The 22,399-nt window shown below is 35.1% G+C and overlaps 1 protein-coding gene across 1 annotated transcript; it reads right to left on the bottom strand.

Annotated features, from left to right (window-relative positions):
- Positions 1–10: 10 nt before the first annotated feature.
- Positions 11–18,639, bottom strand: Art8 (Arginine methyltransferase 8). Its single transcript, XM_089638804.1, has 6 exons — positions 18,481–18,639; positions 14,485–14,721; positions 12,659–12,852; positions 6,995–7,206; positions 6,260–6,485; positions 11–226 (listed from the first exon to the last, which is right to left on the bottom strand). The coding sequence occupies exons 1-6, from the start codon at positions 18,532–18,534 to the stop codon at positions 55–57; spliced, it is 1,095 nt and encodes a 364-aa protein (XP_089494930.1). The 5' UTR covers positions 18,535–18,639; the 3' UTR covers positions 11–54.
- Positions 18,640–22,399: the final 3,760 nt, after the last annotated feature.

A 22,399-nucleotide genomic window follows, 5' to 3' on the forward strand; every position in this document is an offset into this window, starting at 1 on the left:
GAAAAAATGCTTAAATAAAAATATATATTTATTTAGTTTTAATGACAACAGTTTTTAATCAATTTGTATTTTGTTTTCCTTTTCTTCAACATTCTCAAAGTGTTCTTTTCCATCGGGATGTTGTTCCAGGAATGTCCTTATCACAATGCACTTGGTCATGTAACAGAAGCAGGGGGTGGGGTGCGTCTCAGTTGCAGGGTCACACAGTGTCAATTGCAGATCATATCTGAAATAATAATTAACAATAAGGTACCCAACATAAATTGTATAATCGGCCTCTCAAGTGTCATTGTTTGGAAATTTATGCGACCTCTTCAACTTAACCAAGGAAACAGATAAGCTATACTTATAGCTGTTTAACATTTATTTTTTGTTTTCAGACGATTTGTATATGTAAGAAATATTTAGGGATCTAAGGCAGGGGTACACAACCGGTGGATCACTATTCAAATGGTTCATGTCCGTTTTGGCACGGTTCGTTCGAACATGACTTGTGTTTCGGTCCTTTGGGTAAATCACTTTGTCTGGGGTGGTTTGTGTATGAGGAGCGAATGGGCGAGGATTTAAGGAGAGGCCAGGAGAGTACATGACCCGGAAATTAATGGAGGCAGTGTCTTGGGACGCCCGAGAGAGGCATGACATGATCGCTTGCATCGGGTATTTAAGTCCAAGAGCTGCCAGAACCACGAAATGTGCATTAGACGATGTGTGAATGAGTGTGAGGAGGGGTGCGAGTTAGAGGAGAGGCGCATTTATCGTACCCAGTAAAAGTACCGGGTATATTCATGCCGTACTTTGTACTTGTGACAAATCTCCAAAATACTTGGTTTTGTATTTGTATCACAGGTCTTGAAGTACTTCGTACTTTAAAATATTACTGACTTCTCACTCTCGTCTGCTAGAAAGTTATATGAGGAAAAGGGACAAAGAAATATTTTTGCCTTCGGTACTGTGAAATACAGATGCCTTTTCGCTCGTTCCTATTAGAAAGGTGTGTAGCGATGCTACGAGAGTTTTCTAGAACGATCGCCCATACAAAATGCATTGTAGCGGGAACACTCTACTCGCAACGCGAGTTTCCGGTGTTCCTACCTACAGTTCTGAAAGTTCTCGATGCACCCGGGCGGCTATATAATGAGGCGCTCCCAGAAGTACTTAGTCAGTCTTTAATTAGCAGTTTTACGAGTGACCAACTAGCGAGCGCTGCCTGCCGCGTACTGAAGCGGCCGACACCGACCTCCGGTTCCCCGCGCGTTGTGTCCCGCTCTTTCTTCACCATACTGCCACAGGACCTAGTCACCCGGCTCTGCACGGTTTACAATTACTATGGACTTCTTGGGATCACATCAGCGCCCTGGCCCCGGCCATCGTTCCTGGCCAGCGCTGACCTCACGCACCTAGACCCTGCAACCACTTCGCCGGTCTGTGCCTCGGCTCGGGGCATCTTCAGATTTAGGGGGTTTTTTCGCTTCTATGTTGCAATTGCTTCTGCAATATTTGCAAATCTAAGTTATCTTACAAGACTGCAATGAACAATTTAAAAAAACATTTAAATAGGAAGCATCCCTCAGTGCAAGTGATAACTGTAAATAGTGTGAGTATTCCAGGACCATCATATAGTGTTTTGACAAGTGCCTTGTGCCCAGTTCCTGAAAATGAAAATTTACCAGGAACAAGTTTAGAGACAATTGTAACCAACAGTGGTACCTCGATTCTACCTATGCCAAGACTTCGGAATGTGGTTATTACGTCATATTTACCAAAGAAGGCCTCCATAAAAGATAAACAGAAGATTGATGATCACATCATGCAAAATGTTTATCCATGATTTTCAACGTTTCCGTATAGTTGAGGACTTCAGATTCAGGAAGTTGCTAAACTTTGCATTTCTCAATTATACTATACCCACCAGAATTTTTTTTGCGAATAGCTTACCGCCTTCATTATACGAAAAAATAAAGCTTGAAACCAAAGAACGAGTCCGGGAAGAAGCAAGAAGTGTCTGCATTACCACGGATATGTGGACATCTTCAGTAAACGATTCATGCATGGCTGTAACCGCTCACTACATCAACGAAAACTATCAATTAAAATCGGTTTTACAGAACTGTGCACTAATAACCAGGTCACATACGGGAATTAAACTAGCGGAAGAACTTCGAAAGGTGACCGAAGAATGGAACATTTCTGATAAAATTTTAATTGCCGTCTCAGACAGCGGTTCTAATATAAAAACGCCATCGAAAGAATTCTACTATGGAGACATTTTCCTTGTTATGCACACACACTTAACTTAGGCGTAAGAACGGCCCTAGACAGAACGGACGAGGTCTGTAGATTAACAACAAAAATAAAAACAATTGTTACACTTTTCAAAAAAAGTAACCTTGCCTGGGAGAAGTTAAAAAGATTCCAAGAGCAGTCAGGAAAAACACCCAAAAGACCCCTCCAGGAAGTTATAACTAGGTCGAATTCCACCTATTACACGTTAAAAAGCTTTATGGAACTCAAGGAAGAAATAATAAGTACACTGGCAAATTTAAACACGAATGTTGAGATATTATCACACATGGATTGGGAAATTTGCCAAAATCTGTGTGAAATTTTAGAACCGTGCGAAGAGGTCACCAAAGAGATCAGCGCTCAAAAATATTTCACAGCCGGCATGGTGATACCTATTACTAGAGGGTTAAAAAAAACAATAGTGTGTCTGGGGTTGAAACATAACTTCCCATGTGTTGAAAATGTTCGACAGGATATACACGGCGAATTACTTAAAAGGCTGCCAAACTTATATAGCAGCAAAACATTTACAACCTGTATGTTCCTCGACCCACGCTACAAACTTTATTTTGAAGATCCAGCAATCGAGGAGATCATTAAGCAGCACATTATTGGATTAGTAGCAAACCTAATACACAATGAATCACCTGTTACGGCTTCGTCGCTATCTTTACTGATCGAAGAAGAAACTCTGACATCTCTACCGACATCATCAATTTGGAGTGATTATATAAAGACGGTGGGCAACATTCGCCCAAAGGGCACATCACACTCTCGGGCGATTATTGAGGTTCAACGTTATCTCGAAGATAAAGTGCATTTCCGGGATGATCCTTTAATTTGGTGGAATGAAAATAAAAATACATACCCAAATCTAGCCAAATTAAATCAATTAGTTTTCACAAAAATGGCTCGCAATGTCAGTTCCGTGCGAAAGACTTTTTTCCGTGGCTGGCTACATTTTAAACGATAGGCGAAGAACACGTCTTGGCCACAGAAAATTACAACAATTATTATTTTTTAATCAAAATTTAAAAAGTTAAATGCGTATTATTTTGGTGGTTACGTAATAAAATAATTGTTTTGAATATTATTTATTTTCAGAGTTTCCAATATAATGTATGCTTAAAAATCTAATATAATGTATGATGTGTACTCAATTCAGCTGAAAAATTCCTTTTTAGTTCAAGTAGATCATATTGCTTTGATACTGCTTTGTTATTTACAGATATTTTATCTTTGGTATTTTACATGTTCATAATTGGTTAATTGGAAAGTAAGTCTTTTTCTTGTTATTTTTTCTTCTCAAATTGAATTATATTTTACTCATTATATGTTTAGCATTTACTGTGTACCTCATTTTTATGTTAAGTTACATAAATTATACAAATATATTTTTTAATCATCGCAATATTGTTTTAATTACAGGATCTCATTATTTGCTTTGATATTTACACATGTTTTTAACTTCTATTTTCTATTCTTTGCTGACTTACATGCTCATAAAAGCTCTTTGCTACTTCTGTAATTATAATTTCATGTTATAGTTTATGTCTTATACTACTAGTATAAGTTATATTATGTAAAAGCCGAAAGGCGTTAATGGTACAAAATGACACTCACTAGATCACCCGTGCTGTGGATTTCATTTTCATATTAAAATTTAATTATATGATGTTATTGAAAGAATTATAAATATTTTATGTGGTGTTTTTTAGTATAGTTATTTGGTTTCACTTTCAGTCTGTTCTTTGGTGTCAGTGTGTTTTCTATTTCTGATATCGTCATATTTTGTATTTGAGTTTTGAACGTTATAATGTTGTGATTTTAGGATGAGAGTGGGATTTCATTTTTGTAAAGTATTATTCTATAACAATTTATTTTTAAATAAAAAAATTTCACAAATTGCCCATCACAGTATAGTGAATTAGTGAACATAGCTAAACTCATATATTTATTTTATTTAAATATTGTTTCTTTTTTCTTACATAATATTTTGTAATATGAACCAAGATCGCGAATTTAACTGTCCAAAAACAGGACTAATAGGATAGTCAAAGTCTTCAATGGACTGTAAAATAATTTTTGTACAGTAAAAAATAAATTTATACATTTTTATACAGTATATTATTTTTTATAAACCTGCCTTACAATACGCTACGAAAGTACAAAAAAAAAAACATATAAAAAATGTAAAAAAATGTGCAAACATTATTTATTTTGAACACCTCTAAGTAATGTTATTCTTCTTGTTCCTCCCCTCACTTCCCCTCAACTTCCCTTCTCAGTGCTCAGCACGCCTAAGGTACCCGTGACTCGCCTTCCCCAGTCCCCAAATACTCATGGTAGGTATAAAATACTTAAGAATATTTTGTACCTCAGCACGCCTCAGGTCTCCGTCACTCTCCGACCCCAGTCCCCAGATACTCAAAGTAGGTATAAAATACTTGAAAATATTTTGTATCGGTTATTTTTACCAGGTATTTTTTTGTACCTGTACTCACTGTACCCAATATCGGAAAGTACTCACAGGACCCACCTCTAGTGTGAGTGGTGCGGCGGTCGTTCCCTTTGCGTGAGGATTACTAAGATCTGAGAAGAGTCAAGAGGCGAGAATATGCTAAAGAGGATACAGGGCGTGCCAAGAAGACCCAAGAAGGCGAATCAAGATGAGTCAAGAATAGCCAAGCAGAGCCATGAAGAGACCAGAAGAGACAATAAGAACCAATAAGAGCCCAAAAGAAACAAGAAGAGACGAGAAGAACCAGCGAACCAACCAACCAAGAGGTGCGAGAAGATGCAAAAAGAGCCATAATGAACGAAGGCGATCTAAGAAGAGCCAAGAAGGAACAGGAAGAACCAAGAAGAGGCAAGATATAAAGAAAAATAAATAACATTAAATCAATTCTTTTATTTCAATATTGGCTTATGAGGTTGCCTGTATACTGGTCGATTAAACTACAACCTCCTTCCAATACTCAGAGCATAATAATAATAGTATTTGGATGATTTGCATAGCGCCGTTTTTGTGCAAAATCACCTCAAGGGTGCTGTACAAATATATAATACATTTCTACAATGATCTATGTTATTACTAACTATATATGGAGATAATATACAGCATGTGTTACAAGTCCTAACAAATCAGTGCCCCCTGGTGTATCTGTCGCACCGGAACAGGAGTGCTCCTGGCTGGGGTGGTACAATCCTATCGTATGAAGGGTTCACAATTAGAATGTATCCATCGATATATTGAATATTTCGCAGGAGATCAAAATAAAGAGTGAAAAGCATGGAAGTCTGGGATTAAAAGCTGCATATATTTTTCTAAAACACACTGAAAGGAAACAATTTCAAATAATATTAAAATTATTTTTTATGCTGAACTCTTAGTTCTTTTGGTGCTATTAACAGCCCAAATTTCTGCTACTTCTGCATATTGGTTAACCAAGCTGTATATGCGTGGTATAATTAAGATAATTTATAAAAAAATTGGTAATGTTGACACGTAATCAATAATTTTATTGATTTGTCGATGAGTTCTTTCTAACCATGTACCTTTCATATGTCAAACCAAGAAGAAAAGTTTATAATGTATTTGTGGCTTGAAGTTTATCCTTATTTGAAGTTTTACGTCATTATGCACACTCCCATTCCTAATTACAATACAATAGAAAGTACCACCCCAGCCAGGAGCATTCCTGTCCCGTTGCGACCAGTACACCGAGGGGCATTGTTTTGTTAGGACTTGGAACACATGCTCTGTGGATGGGAAGGAGTTTGCATTTTAACCAACTGGTAAATACATGATAACCTAAGCCAATATTTGAATTTAGGATGAACAGGAATAAAGTAATTGATTGAGTGTTGGTTTACATTTCTTCCCACCTTTTGCTTCCTGCTTCTCGCTTCTATAATTTTCTTGCCTCTTCTAGTTGCAGACTCCTATTTCAAATACAATATTTAATTATATTACCTTCTGTTATTTTCTGCTGATCTTTTCATGCTCAGCTCCCACGCTACAGGTTCTCCTTCTTCCAGCAGTTTTTCTTCCGGCAGGACGATGACAGTCTGCTTCCAGTGGGTGAGAGGATTGGAGGGACTCGTTGAGAGTATGACAGGGTTTTCATCTTCATTGAAGGCGGGGAACTGGCACTCAAACCAAATGCACATGCCTTGGTATCTGCCAGCCTTTGAAGCTCCTAAAAAAAGGAAATGGCTAATGTACCTTTCATACTTCACCTTATTCCTTTCATAATTGCCCAGTCCCTTTAATGAAGTTTATCAGAGTTGTCATTGGGTGTTTAGCAATGTCACCTAGACATATGCCTGCTTCCTAACAAGAACAATTATTGAGCCCTTATATTGAAATAACGCTGTTTTTGTGCAAATCCTTTAATTACGTTAAATATATTTATCAATTATCATTGACTATCAAAAAAATAACTAGAGACTCTCAGAAATTTACCATTCGATTGCCACACCTAAGTAAACTTTAAAAAAATATTATTTAGATTTATCAAAGATTGTCAAGTCTGTCAAAAATGTAAACAAAAGAAATACACATTTCAAATACAAAATTATTATTAAAAATAAAATAATTTGGTGCCTGCTTTGTCGTGTTATTTAATACTTAGAAATATTTCACGTCACGCACATATGCACCGGCAACTGAAATTAGTATGTTAGATGCTATTCAAACTAAATTTACCTATTACGTGCTTCAGTGAGTAGCAGTCAAGTTCAAATAAGCTGTCTTCCTTCAGGTCTATCCAGCAAAATGCAACCTTTTCAGCTAACAGATGTTCTTCCTCCACCTTTGCCACCTCGGGCTTACCACTTTTGGTTTTCCTCAGTGTGGTAGCCATTTTGTTCATTTTTATACCATGCACATCTTCCCAGAATTCGTAGAGGGATGGTACACTGAAAAAATTAAATTAAATTTACAACAAAGCACATTCATAATTTATTGTAGTAAAAAATAAATTACATCAATGACATTTTCTTTTTCACGCCATGTTGTCATTAGAAATGCAAAAATGCAGTACCATTGTCCATGAGAACTACTTTGGGCGGGCCTCTTTCCCGAAACACTTCTTCCAAATGTCTGATAATCGAAGCTGCATTATCTGACTCGATTTCCCGCCACACGGCAAATCTACTTGGACCGCAATCGATAAATATGAGTAAACATTTCCTACCAAAATGAGTAACATCAACTGCCAAGCGACTCCAAGTTGTCACAACATTAAGATTATCCGCTTCATGGGATGATGGCGGAGGGTCAATTGTCCTGCATTGTACGCAGGAACGCGCGCATCGACCAGGCGGGCAAGATGAAGCGTTCACTTTACTCCAAAGTGATGCTGAGCATGAAGAGTTTTTACGCTTAAAGCACATGTTTGCTCACCAGTTCCACTTTCAAGTCTCTCCCACCTATCTTCACACTCTGAGGAGTCTCTTTCACAACGTTTCCTGTCATGGCTACTCTTTGCCCGGGTCTTGCAAACCCTAGTAAGTACATCAGTTTTATTTCTACAGGACAACAAGGGTGATCGACAATGTCAGATCAAATTCTTCTACAATCTCCTTCATCAACCCCAAGCGTCACTTAACGAGCATCTCTGACACAACTACTCCCGGTCAGTGTAGATCTCACCCAGCACAAAACTGTCGCCGAATCTGTAATGATCTCCAGAGTTTGAAGATTTCACTTGAGTCAGATTTAATCCCTTAACCTGTCCGGTGGTGAGTTTCTGGAAAGAAAACGGTCCCGCTGGAGGGAGTTTTTTCAACAATCAAAATATAGAAAAAAATAAATGCCACCTCGTAGAGTATAAAAAAATAAAAATAAAATCCTTAGAAACTAGCACGAAAAAACAAATACTAAGCTATTTAGAAGGAAAAAATAAAAACAATTTTGCAGAAATCGCCAACCATCGAAATCGGAGCAGATTTTTGTTTTTACTTAATAAAAATCAGATTCACTTACCACAATTTTAATGAAGCCAAGGGGGGAAGAACGACTTTTTATACACACTAACATATACGTATTATTATTTACACTTATACTATTGTATTTTCATTATAAAAATTAAACATAGGTATACAATGTATATGCAGTCAATAATTACGATAAAAATAACACTATTCTAATTATTATGTACACTATCTTAGGAATAAAATTGTCTTCACTAACTAATACTGCTTTTTCGTATGGTAGTCTTCGAAACATGGATATACGCAAAATGCAAGATTGCAGTCGGTGCACATATATTTCGTGTCACTTCTTTTTTGAGCTCGAACTGCTGTATGTCTACACACATGGCATTGTCGTTGAGTTCAGTTTCTAACGGGAATATTTGCTCTTAAACCTGAGTTAGTTGAATCGAATTCATGAATAATGGGCGTAAACTTACCCTGATCCCATTTACGATGATCAACTTTTCTCTTTTTGGATGTTGAACAACTAGGGAAAGTTTCATCCCCATCAGATTCGTCGGATGAGCTATCTGAATGTATTGGCAAATCATAAAGATCCTCGTAAACATCTTCATCTTTACTTTCTATTAAAATGTCAGCAATGTCTTGTTCATTCAAAGGGTTAACCATTTTTTTATAAAAGTAAAATATATAAATTGAACTAGTTATCAATACGAATCACAAAGTCAAATCACAGTAAAACACTGTCCAAATTATGAATAACCTAAAATAATAAAATGTCAATGATAATAACACTTTGTAGTCGGGCGTTTCAAATAATAGACTCTAGCCTATAGCGGATGTTTTTTGCGATTAGCACAAAAATATATCCTCATCCCTTTCGTTAGTATCTGAAGAAATTTTTGAAGGGTAAAAGAAAATATCAATTAAATAAATTCCACTAAAAACACGTCTGTTTTGTAACTCTATATATCATAACTAAAGCACGTGTATATTAGCGCCACTCTATCTTCACAAGTAACGAGTACCGGGAATACATCCAATTGCTAAACAATTTTTGTGTTATCTCTCATTCAGGAAATGATTATTGTCATAACATCCTCGGGATTATCTCATAAAAGTAAAGGTCCAATGAATTTATAAGACGCCATAAAAATATAATAGGTACTCATATTCCCAGTTCAACTAACAAACAATCTTTGAAATTTAACACGATAAAATTGCCTAATTATTACGCGCAATCTCTCATTGAGCTGCGCAAAAGTATGTGTGTACATAAAAGAAACAACGGCTTATCTTTTTTTTGTTACATGTGTGTGTAGTTTGTAATGTCTTCAAGCGTTTAGATTAAATAGTCACGGGAAATAATGGGGTAACTTTACCTTCCTCGCCTTTGAAGTGGAGCCGGCGTAAAGGATATTTTTTCCCGTCCCGCCGATAAGCACCAGTCGGCCGCGAGGAAAAATACCATTCCCGCTCATAGTGTGTATACAGTATAACGAATAATATTTCAAATAGTTCATAACACTAAGATTCACTATTGAATTTTGTTCAAACTGTCAAAAACTGTATTCAAACTGAAAACAAACACTGTCGGTACAATATATGTAATAAATATTCACATTCAAACACGTGAGGTAATTTTTAATGCAAGATGATTAGGTTATTCAGTGTAAAAACAAACAAAAACCACAAATTTCACTTCACAAAAGACGTCGCTCGCAATAAAAATGTTGTTTACCACCAACTGCCAGACGGTGACGTCACGGAATATTTTAATTGTGAATAACTCCGTTGGTAATGTACCTAAATCGATAAAAACTTTTGCAAGTTATGACAAATTGTCCCTAGATAGCAGTAACTATCGGTTTTCCGGAAGAAATTCAATAGTTAATTAATTTTAGGCGCAACCGTACGGGTACGGTCATACTCCTTACGAGGATTTTTTTTCTCACCGTACCTGTACGGTCATACCACCGGACAGGTTAAGGAAGGAAAAGTACCAGCATTTACAAGACTTAAAACAGACATTAGAAAAAGATTACCACTCCTTTTACGATAACCTTCCGCATCATTAAAATGCATCTAAATAGACTGCCTCGAAATATACATATATTGTTGTGTTTTATTTTGTGAATGTAAAATTCCTATCTCCCAAATTTTCCGCTAGGTTGTTCATAAAACTGTTCGCAGAAAAGTATGTATCTTTTGTAAAATACGTATCTCCATTCTCGGTTTTTATGTAAACTTCCTAACTCCGATTTGAAATAGAAAGCCTTAACTTACAAAAGTTTAATGATTGAAAATAAATTTCGAAATATATTATATGTTCGAAACATAAATAAAAAGAATGAGCCGTCTTTAATTTTTTTTCACTACGAGGTTTTTTGTGCCTCCTGTAAAATTTTACATTTGGTGGTTACGCATTCTACGAATTAATTCGACGATATAAAGGTGAAATAATAATAAAAGTGTTTATTCCGGTATGTGGGGAGGTTAGTGCAGTCCCACACATTCCATATAGAGATACAAAAAAATATATAATCATAAACAAAAAGATAGAACAGAAAAACAAAGAAAAGAAAACAGAATAAATTGAAAATAAAATAGAATAAAATGACATTGTGACATGTACATTGTCACCCAGAGATAACTTTAAATTTCTTGCTTAAAGTGCAAAAATGACTCAATGATGACATTTTGTTCCATCAATCACAGGTATTAAACGGTTCCATAATAACTCTTCAAAATGACAATTCAATACACCTTTCAAAAGTGATATAAAGTAATTAAAAGTGATGAAACAAAAACTAGGTTAAATAGTTACACATGTGACCTATTTAACTTAGTTTTTGTTTCATCGCTTTTCATAACTTTATAACACTTTTTATAGGTGTGTTGAATTGTCATTTTGATTAGTTATCCGGTCACCGTATTAAACGTACCTACTAATTTCAGTTGTCGGTGCATGGGTGCGTGCGTGATTTGAAAATGTAGTCCTGCATAATGTGTAAAATTATTCAAGTTCAATGAACTTTTAATTTTCAAAATTGAAATTGTTAAGTATAAATCGTAAACAAGCAAGCAGACACAGGCAGGCGATAAAGTAATTTTTGTGCTTGACAGATCTAAATCTGAATCACTAAAGATTTTTTAAGTTACTAACGGTGTTCATTTGAAAGGTAATTCTGGTCTTCACTCTAATTATTTGTCAATAAAAAAATGTAATTATCTTATAAAGAAAATTGACAATAACTATTTTTGATAACACACTGAATCCGATGCAAATATTTTTTAAATACTTTCAGCTTCACAAATCCTACAATGTTCCGTAATTTTTCTCGGGTTTGGCTAGTAATTAAATAAATTTTTCAACTGATTATTTATTTATTTATTGGATGATTTGTATAGAGCCGCTTTTGTGAGATATCACCTCAGGGGCGCCTATATAGTTCAATTTTCTCATACAAAGTAGAATCTGGTTTAATTTCTGCTGATATATGACTATTTCCACCATCGAATGGTATTTCAATAGTTGTGTTAAATAAAGGGATTGTATTAAGCTCAACAAATATTATTTTTTAATCATTTCAATTATAATAATACAGAAGAATGCTTTGGTATTAAGCTGTTCTTCGCTCAGAGTTTGAAATTAGAAGTAAATTGAATTTCGAAAAAATGGTTCCAGATGGTCAAAAAAGGTAGTTACTACTATCGCTCTTCATAAATCAAAATGACAATGGGCATCTATTGACAATCTGCTTGCTTTATTATAGTGAACAAAATCTTGATATCATAGATTCAAACCCTTTTTACCATATTTTTTTGTACAGATAATAGACATCCAAATGATAGACTTGCCCTAACATGAAACCTGGGTATCATTTCAACGAGCTGGAGGCAAACCACATGACCATTAGTCTTCACACCAGGAGGGTTCGAGAATGCTTTGAATAAACTACGACATCAGTCGTACATTGACCGCCGAAGAACTCACATTAAAATAACCAAACCCTGCGCAGAAAAGTAAAGTTTGCTAAAGTAAGGCAAATGTTTTCAGCAGAGTCCATTGTGCAACTTTTCTGCGCAGGATTTGAATGTTCGTTTTTAAACAAACCACCTGGCATAGCAACGGTAAAAATGAGTGAGGTGGGTAAATTATAACACGTTATTTGTAAACAAGCCTGAAATTTTGTTTTTCCGGATTTATGATCTGTATTTAAGTTTTTACGCACCATTGTAAAAAGATTAATTTATTGAAAAATGCTAGAAAGAATGATGGTCACGCTGCTTCCCGCGCTCCTCTCAACTTGGTTTGTTTCCCTTTCCCTGATTGGCTGGTCTATCAATTTGAATGTCTATGGTACAGATCTTTTAAAATAACAAGTTGGATCCAATTTAACTAAATAAGAAATTAATAAAATAGTAAAACCTGCAAGGGGCAACGTAAACTGTGGCGCTTTCTGGAAACATGCTGCCTTCGGGTTTTAAGAACTTATCTCTGGCATAAATAACAGAGTCCAGCATCCCCTCATGTAGCAGGTAAAATCCCATCCATTCAGAAATTATGATGTCCACTCTCTCGTCATTTGGTAATTTCACATCCTCTACTTTACTATGAATTACCTAGAAAATACCATATTCCATAAAATCTTCAAGTGGGCGAAAATAACCCTATTTTTACCATTTGGGGACCAATCTTTAAAACCGGCAATGAAGCAGATATATATAACTATAGACTAATAACAATATTGAATAATCTTTCAAAAATAGTACAGAAAGTTATTGAGAAACAGCTAACTCAATATCTCGAAACAAACCTCATACTTTCGGAAAATCAATACAGCTTTAGAAAAAATATAGGAACATCCGACACCATCGTCTGTTTAAAATAGTATAAAACATAGTTTCTATAACAGTAATAAGTGTATTGGCATATTTTTATATCTATCTAATGCCTTCGATACAATTGACTACACATATCTTCTGAAAAAGATTGGAAAAGATAAAAAGCTCAAAAAGATTGGAATCTTAGGACGTGAACTGAATGTCTTTAAAAGTTATATGTCAGAGAAATCACAATTAGTCAGGATTCAAAATGTAACAAGTCAACCAATACAAATCCAATACGGTGTTCCACAAGGCAAGGCAATCTTAGGCCCGATTTTATTCCTGACATATATTGACGATCTATGTAATCTACCTGTCTAACTGTAACGGCTCAGTCATTAGTTTCAAAGATGACACAGTGCTTCTCTTCCATGGAAAGTCGTGGGAGACTGTATTCGCAAAAGCTGAAGTAGGGATGAATAGGGTAAAACAATGGCTTGATTCACATTCGCTAACCTTAAATGACACAAATACTAAATATATTACATTTAAAATCCATAATAAACAGACAGATTACCTCAATTCTTAAAAAATGTTTAAACGTGAATCAAGAAGATCCTTGCAACTGTCCAAAATTGAATGATTTACAAATGATAAAGTACCTAGGAATAATTATTGATCAAAACCTAAATTGGAACTCCCAAGTTGAAAATATAAGCAAAAAATTTTAAAAAAACTTATCTATTTTTTCAAAACATTTTAGATAAAGAACTACTAATTAAAATTTATTACGCCTTAGGCCAATCTCATCTACAATATGGTCTTATTGGATGGGGAATTTCATGCGATTCCGTTCTAAAACCAGTCCTCACAGCAAAAGGCAATTTTGAAAATTATACTCCCCATCAGAACCCCTACAGACTATATTTTTAATTCTCTGAAACAATTATGTTCAAAAGATATTTTAATTTATGCATTCAAAAACCAGGATAACTTTGCACACACAAACTCGAGTCGATTCACAAGATTCTCATTACAACATACATTTCACCAACCTACAACTAAAACGACTTTTCGGCAATGAAATTTGAAATATTTTATATATAAAACTATTTAATATCGTCCCTCTTGCAATAAAAACCATTAAAAATATATCCGACTTTAAAAGAAGTATTAAGATATGGATTATGGACACGGGAAGGAAGAATATAGATAAAATGTTGCAACCTAACAAAGATTAACGTTGTGTTATGTTTTTCTTCTGTATGTTTTTCCACTATACATTTTTCTTGTATATTTTGTCATACATGAACGTTTGAATTAACAATTTACTGGAAACATAAGTGTGTTTTGTGAGACAATAACAAAACTATATATTGTATTGTAACATCATCGGTTGTGAGGCTAAAAATCCTTGTATTTATTTACCTCTATAATATTTTCAAATTTGTTTTCTTTAACTAGATCTTTGCATAAATCTGCCAGGTTGCTTGCTTCCACGGCATAAACCTTCTTGGCTCCAGCCATTGCACAGAACAGTGATAGAATCCCTGATCCCGCTCCTACGTCCATCACTGTCTTTCCTTGAATATATGATTTATTTTCCATAATGGCGGTCTTGTAGGCCAGCATTCTCGGCTCATCTTGAAGCATGAGTTGATGGACCTAAGAAAAGCAATAAACTATAATTAATACAATGGAGTTTTAAAATAATATCTTCTAAAGAGTGCATTTTTTTGTGGCACCATTTTACAAGATAAACTAAAAGTTCTCGGAGTTACCCATTACGCAGAGTTTTTCAAAATCAGATGTAGAAAATTTTCCTCTTCTCATCGTATGTGCAAAATTTCATCAAGAAGGGAAAAGGGGATAGAGGCGGTTTTTTGAAATATCATGTTGTCACTGACCTTCCTCTTGTTTTGAAGATCAAATGTGTAAAATTTCATCAATATCTGAATAAAACTGTTGGTTTGTATAAAACAAAACATCCACTCTTCTTTATACACATAAAATAGATAAAAGGTAAAATATATATGGAGTATATTTATATTTGACCGGTCGGTGGCCGAGTTGACATCGCGTTTGGGTCCCACCCAGGCGTAGTGTGTTCAATTCCTCAGCTGGCTAAGCCTCCATCACAACATTTTCAGCTTACTGTGGTGGTAGTAGGAGATTTTCAAATATTGTCAGGTTATTCGTAACCCGGGAATGTTTGTCTTTCTTTTAAAAAAAAATAAATATATATATATATATATAATTTTACTGTTTATTTTAATATCAAATTACACAAAATGATTAGCTTTGACATCCTATTCTGGTGGACTAGGTATAAAAGAAGAAATGCTACAAATTTATGAATTGGCAAACACCTTCCTTTATCCCTATTCATACAGCCCTGAGCCAATGGCTTGCCGGCCTTGTCTTGTGCGTGCAATCCCAACAATCCCATGCCAAAATCCGCTCAGTGTGAATTCAGACATCGGAGTCGGACAGTATGGCACATGGCGGAAAGATTCCTCTGTGGTATATAGCTTCTTCAAGCGGACGTGATTTTATTCTAGATGTTATAGAAAAATATGTAACTATATTATTCCTTACTACATAATTTCAAATAAACCGTTGTTATATATTTGTAATTTTTTTTTTTTTATGTATATTATTTTTAAATTTTAAATACTTTCTTTGATAAATATTCGTAAAAAAAAACTGATTAATTTACCTACATTATTTTTAATACCCATATACTATTTTAGATCACAAGATCGATTTGTTATTCAATGGTGACGTAGATAGTGATGCTAAAATAGCCTGGGGAATGCTTTCTCTCTGAGGTTCTCCAGCCACCAGAAATATAACAAGTAGCCCCTGCTAAATAATTGACAACCCACCAATTTTAATTTTTGCAGAATGCATAACATATATATAACATATTATAGGTATGTAAAAACACATACATATTCGAATTCAACGTTGTGTCAAAATTTCAAAGCAATCAATGAAAAACTTTCGGAGATTCAAGATTTTGAACAAACGGACATTTATATTTTTATTTATATAGATATCTACGGAATGCATAAAAGTCACTGGAGTATTATTAGTTTAAAAAAAAGCTTAGAAAGTATAATACGAGTTTATTATGTGTCCAATTATCAATATGATGGTCAGAGAGACAAGTATGAGATTGTAGAATGGGGTGGAATAGAAGGCAGACTGTAATAATTAGCAAAATGTTTTCTAATAAACTCTTCTCTTGTCGTACAAGCGATATTTTCAACAACGGCAACTTCAATTCTCTTCTTCGGACAGTCTTTCTTTCCCTTCACTTCTGTCACTATGGAATGTTGGTCTTCAAGGGGCAGAGGATCATTATTTAACTTGGCGATATTATGCAAGATTGCACAGCAAGTGATGATGTTTTGTTGTGTGTGGGATTTGCAAGCAAGGAATGTCTGAAGACATCTGAATCTCTTCTTCCACTCCATAATGCAATGGCCGGCGGTGTAAGTCTTTGTGAGAGCTTCGTTGTAGTAGTACTCCCCGGTGTGTTGAGGATACTTGACACAGGTCATGATAACCGACGTCGGGTTAAAGATGTTGCTGCCAAGAATCACACCGTTTATTTCTCCCGAGATAAATTTCTGGTTGACGTCGCAAACACTGAATATTTGGTTTTCGTGTGTTGAGCCAGGATATCTTGAAACGATGTCAATAATTTCAGAGTCAGGTCCAACGATAAGCTGAAATAAGATAAATATTGATGACAAACAGTCACTGTTAGAAAACTAGGAGTTGACTGTACAAAGACACAAAAAGTAGTGGTCTTTTGATTTGAGCATTTTTAATATACCGATCAAATTTAATAAAACTTTAAGCGAGTGTAGTAACCTACCTGAACTCTAACAGAATGGTATCCATTTTCATTAACGAAGCCAGCGTTATAATCCTTAATTCCTTTAACTCTTACTCCAACGTGTGTGGATCCTACACAGCCAACCACTTCTGGGAACTTCCCTCTTTCATAGAACTTCACCTTATTAGTATCCCGCTCAGTCTTGGTAGGGAACCTAATGAATTGGCTTTGTAGGGTTACAATTAGTTTTGTCACTCGATTGTTGATGCGTGATATCGTAGACTGGCTAACACCGTCCATTGCATTTTTCTGTATCGATCCTTTAATTAAAACGATAAATTATTATTTATTTTTAAATAACTTGAGTAAAACTTCAAATTGTAATATTTAATCATTGAATACAATATTAACGACAGCCAAAGGAAAAATGTGAAACAGAAAAGACCGAAAAAAGATTCAGTCGCATCTAGGAATTTAACCCAGGACCTCTTCCTTGCCGGGGAAGTCCTCTGACCACTGAGTTCGACCATATCAACTTACGTCATTTTTAACTGTATACTTCGACTGAGAGCTACCAACTATTTCACATTTTTCATTTGAGAACTGTTAATATTGTTTTCAATAATTCAATTTAATTATTAGTGTTATTTTTACAACTGCGAAGATTATTTAATTCAGTAAAAACATTACTTGCCTGTTGTCAGATACTTCAATGTAATTAATAGTTCAATCAACGGAGGAATTGGAGTTCCACGATTAGTATGCGTTATCAAGCCTTGTTTTATTAATTCCATTACATCATAAATGGTCTTTTTGCTGAATTTGTAGCTATTGAAGAACTCCGTGTCCTCCATTGCTTCCAGTGGATTCCCAGAATCCTTCAAACCTCTATATGGGTTTTCTAGATTAATCTTCTTTTTCGGTGGTTCAAGCGTTGTACTGTCACTTGTTAAGGAGCTATCTTCATCGGAATCAAAATTTTCTTCGCTTAGTTCTTCATCGGAGACCTTGGATTCATTGGAATTGCTCCATATGTTATCACGAATAGCCGGACGTTTATATGGGTTCGAGTTTGTTATGCGGGATTCATTCATTTCCCCCATGGTAGTATCGCAGATACCTTCCATCGTATCCATGCTGTCCATTAACTGCATGTATCTAAGATACCTCTCGTATCTTCCTAGTGCATCAAATCTACTGAAATCCATGTTTTCATTCAATATTTCAGAAGACTGTACCGGTTCAAAACAGTAGAATATGACAAAAAGTAGTGTTTCACTAAATGTCAAAATGCACAACACTACAACACAAAACACCACAAACGACAACGTAAAATCCGTAATATGCGTACTCTCCACAAAATTGTAAAACAAATTGATATATATATTTATATATATACTTTTAAAGATGAGTAAACCATAAATATTTGTGTGCTTACTACATTTAAATCACCATGCGTTTATTTGTTTCGAAAAGCATGAATAAATATTAATTTACCGAAAAACCGTGATATCAATAATAAGTAAACAACATAACCTTAAAAATGGTAAACTTTTATTAACAAATCTACCAACCTCTAAATCTTCATAGCTATCAAAATATTCATCAGCATCATTCATTAGCTCCATTTTTAGGAAATAATGTAGAGGATAAACAATTCTTTGATGTGAAACTATTTCTCACCCACCAGTGCTCACGAGTTGAAATGACAGCACCAAAACAAAACCAAGTTACTAAATCCAAAATATACCTAGTCCGGTTTGAACAACGCAGTCAGGAATAAGTAGGTTATAGTAAATTAGGGCAAGTTGTTTCATATTTTTATTGCTAACTAACTAAGGATCACGCCGTTTCGCAGGAGTAGGCAGAGAGGACGGACCGCCAAACAACTCGGTCTTTGCACACACTCCTTGACTCATTCACATTCATACATACAGACGGTTTATTCGGACATTCATACATAAAGTCTCCGACTTTGTTTTTGTTGCACATCAATGACCTTTTGACATGTGCACCGATTCATTGTTACGCGGATGACAGTACAGTTCATGATAGCTTTTTGTTTGACAAGCCCCCAAAGGGCACACAAACTCCAACGGCTCGGAGGGCTTTGAAGCAGAGAATGGACGGTTATCTCGAGAGTATTTCCTCCTGGGGTAAAAATAATCTCGTCGAATTTAATGTTTCAAAGACCCAATCCTGTCTGATTACGTCTAAAAGGGATCCAAATGATAATCTAGTCTCCTTCAACGGAAGCAATCTTCCGAACAGGCCTTCCATTGATATGCTTGGTGTAACTATAAGTGACCAGCTCAGGTACGGGGGCTCCATCGAAGCCAGAGTAAAGTTGGCCTCTCAGAAGCTGGGCGTACTGTACAGGGCCCGCAGATACTTTAATAGTACACAACTGCTGACCCTGTACAAATCGCAAGTGCGCCTTACTGTCGAATTTGGCAGCCATCTCTGGTCCGGAGCCCCTAAATACCTGAAAAAAACCCTTGACTCAAAAACGGGCGGTCCGTTTGATAGATACCCCAATCTTAACAAACGGACTGCAATCTTTAGAGCACAGGCGTCAGGTAGGTATGCTGTCCTTGTTCTATCGGTATTACAATGGAAGATGCTCTGAGGAACTAGCGTCAGTGATCCCTTCGGCACCGGTGCGTAGTCGGGATACACGCCAAACGCGCGCCCAACATTTGTACACGGTTGACATTTGTCACATGAGAACGGGTCGCTTCTACGATTCGTTCTTAAGTTCAACAGCTCGGCTGTGGAACGAACTGCCGGCCTCTGTGTTTCCTCCCTCCTACAACATGGGACTCTTCAAGACCCATGTTCACTCCTTCCTCTCCACAAAAAGACCCTCCACACAGCATCCCCAAAGATGACATAGGCCCTGAGGGAAAATATTTTTTTCAGGGCCGCCTGTGTGGATTTAATATAATAAAAATAAAAAAAGACTCTATTTTTATTGGTTTTTGAAAATAACTAGTAGTTCTGTGAACAGAGTATTTTTCTGTGAACAGAATAGATTTCGAGTAAATAAAACACGTTTCTGATTTTCTCTTATTATTTAATAAAATAAAATTTTCCTCTGAAATCATAAGATTTGTGAGAAGCAACTAAAATACCTACTTACCTCATAATATACGAAATGTTTGAAGTATCATTTTTAAAATTTAAAATAAGGAATTGTACAATTTTGTCCAAAGAAACGTCACTATCTCAATGACAATTCTTTTTTTAAACTATTTTCAGACAGCTAGGTACCATAGTCTTAAAAAGAAATTTCAAATAAACACGACATACGAAACGGCTGAGTTTAAAACAATACTCTCTTCCGTCTGCAAATTATATTGTATCTAATTATTTGATATTATTAGATTTTATACAAATCTTTAGTTTTATTCCGAGAACATTGAAATTTTGCACAATTAACCTTAAAAAAAGAGGAAATTCACTGTCTACAAGAGATTTGAAAAAACCACTCCCAATGCTTTCCCCCCTTGACGCTTGCTTTTGATGAAATTTTGCACGCTTGACGTTCAAAATAAGAGGAAAATAACTGTAAAAAAATCTGTGTAAAACCAGGGCAACGCCGGGACTGCAACTAGTATATTACACAAATAAGAGTGTCCTGGTGTGGTGGTGTGGTTTTGTTTTTTATGCAAATCTACAGTTTGATTCCGAAAATTGTAAAATTTTGCATATTTGACCTACAGAACAAGAGTAGGTTCACTGTCTACATGAAATTTCGCAAAACACCCCTATCCCATTTTTCCTCCCCATAAACCAGAATGTTGATGAAATTTTGCACACTTAGTGAGCAACATTTGAGACTTTTTGATGATTTATATTTCAGAATCACTTATGAACCCGGAAACCTCCATAGAATCAAAGCAAAGGAATTTATAAAACCAAACATATCGTGGAACGAATCCCGACCTTAACTTTGCAAAACACACACGAACGATTATTTTTTTAATTTACTCAGTGACATTTAGATTTTTTTTCATAAACGTCTTTGGATGACAAAAACTTGTGTGTATACGACAACTTTTATCAACTTTTATCAACTTATTTTGATTAGGAGCCACAGAGCTTCATTCCACTATATATAGTGGAATGAATTCCGATCCCAACCTTGCAAAGGAAAATTATAATTTTTATGATTTGTTGATATTTTTTTTCACAATCATCTTCAGTTGACAAAATCTTGTAAAACAGTGTAGAAAATGATACATTTGTGACTTTTTGATAGTTTTTATCACAATCATCTTTAGATGACAAAATCATGTATGGATACGAAAATGGTGTTTTTTTCTTTTTATTTTTATATATTTTTTTTATTTAAAAATATATTTCTTTTATATAAAAACATAAATATGTTAAAAACGTTTCTCGTGTTTGATTTGGGGAGTAGTGCCATTACAATATATTATATTGGGTAAAGAAAAGAAAGAAAGTTTTTATTTACAAAGTAAGAAATAAACAAAATGTATAAAGCATGATAACAAAAGTATAGATAATGAAAATAGACTACAAAAAATATAACTTCACATTTGAAAATAAATTTTTCTAAAATCGGTGTTGTACTTTACATACTTATTTCTAAATATTTCTGGATTATGTTGACAGATTCTACTAAATATAAATTTAATATTAGATAAGTTTTTAAATAATGATTGTTTGCAAAGGTTTGTAAGTAAAAATTGATAGTATTTTTGATAGTATGTTGCGATGGCGGGAGTGGCGGGAGTGGCGGGTAGCACATGCGTCTGTTTGACTAACTTGTTAGAAGGGTGTTGGTGTTGGATGAGGACGAGCAAACAATCTAAATGCATACAAACATATTCTTATTCAAATATGTATTTACGGTAGCGGACTGCGTCTTCCCAAACAAACAATCGACATATTGTTACTATAATAATATCGTATTACTAAAGTACCTACAACCACACCCTCGTGTGTTCATGAAAAGGCGTAGAAATTCTGATGAAGATCTGAAATAAATTGAATTTGAGAATTGTTTTAGATGCTTTCTCACTTTCTAGACGTAAGAAGTTTTTTCACACCCCCTTTAAATTTCATATTATTATAAATATAAAAATTGCAACTCCGCTCCTAGCTCCTAGGCACAATACCTAGAAGTTGCGCGTTCAAAACCCGACGATGGTCATTTCATATCACATATAAATATATTTTTTAATAATGAGTATTACAGATTTTTTGTGTAATCCTAAAATAGTATACACAAAAAATTACACAACTTAAATATAAATATATACATTAACAATAATATATTTTAGAGTTATTCTTGCCTAAGTCTTGAAATTTTCACGGCCAAAGCTGAAAATGTTAAGAGACCTAGAAATAGCTTTTATCAGCACCATACCTCTCGTCATCTTGTCATGCTGTGCTAAGTCAGAACGTCCGTTCTACCATGTGGAATACACAGCAGGCTATTGTGTTGACCCTGGCGGTATTTGT

The sequence above is a fragment of the Hesperophylax consimilis genome, chromosome 13, assembly GCF_061612785.1.
Source record: "Hesperophylax consimilis isolate HC1 chromosome 13, BYU_Hcon_1.0, whole genome shotgun sequence".
Taxonomy (NCBI): domain Eukaryota; kingdom Metazoa; phylum Arthropoda; class Insecta; order Trichoptera; family Limnephilidae; genus Hesperophylax; species Hesperophylax consimilis.

Bases quoted from the DNA above. Each gene is read 5' to 3' on its own strand.
- Art8 (XM_089638804.1), bottom strand. From the start codon at position 18,534: ATGGAGCTAATGAATGATGCTGATGAATATTTTGATAGCTATGAAGAT. The intron at 14,722-18,480 runs GTTGGTAGATTT...TGCTTTTCTTAG, and splicing joins ATAGCTATGAAGATTTAGAG to GTCCATCAACTCATGCTTCA. The intron at 6,486-6,994 runs GTAAATTTAGTT...TCCTTTTTTTAG, and splicing joins CTCACTGAAGCACGTAATAG to GAGCTTCAAAGGCTGGCAGA.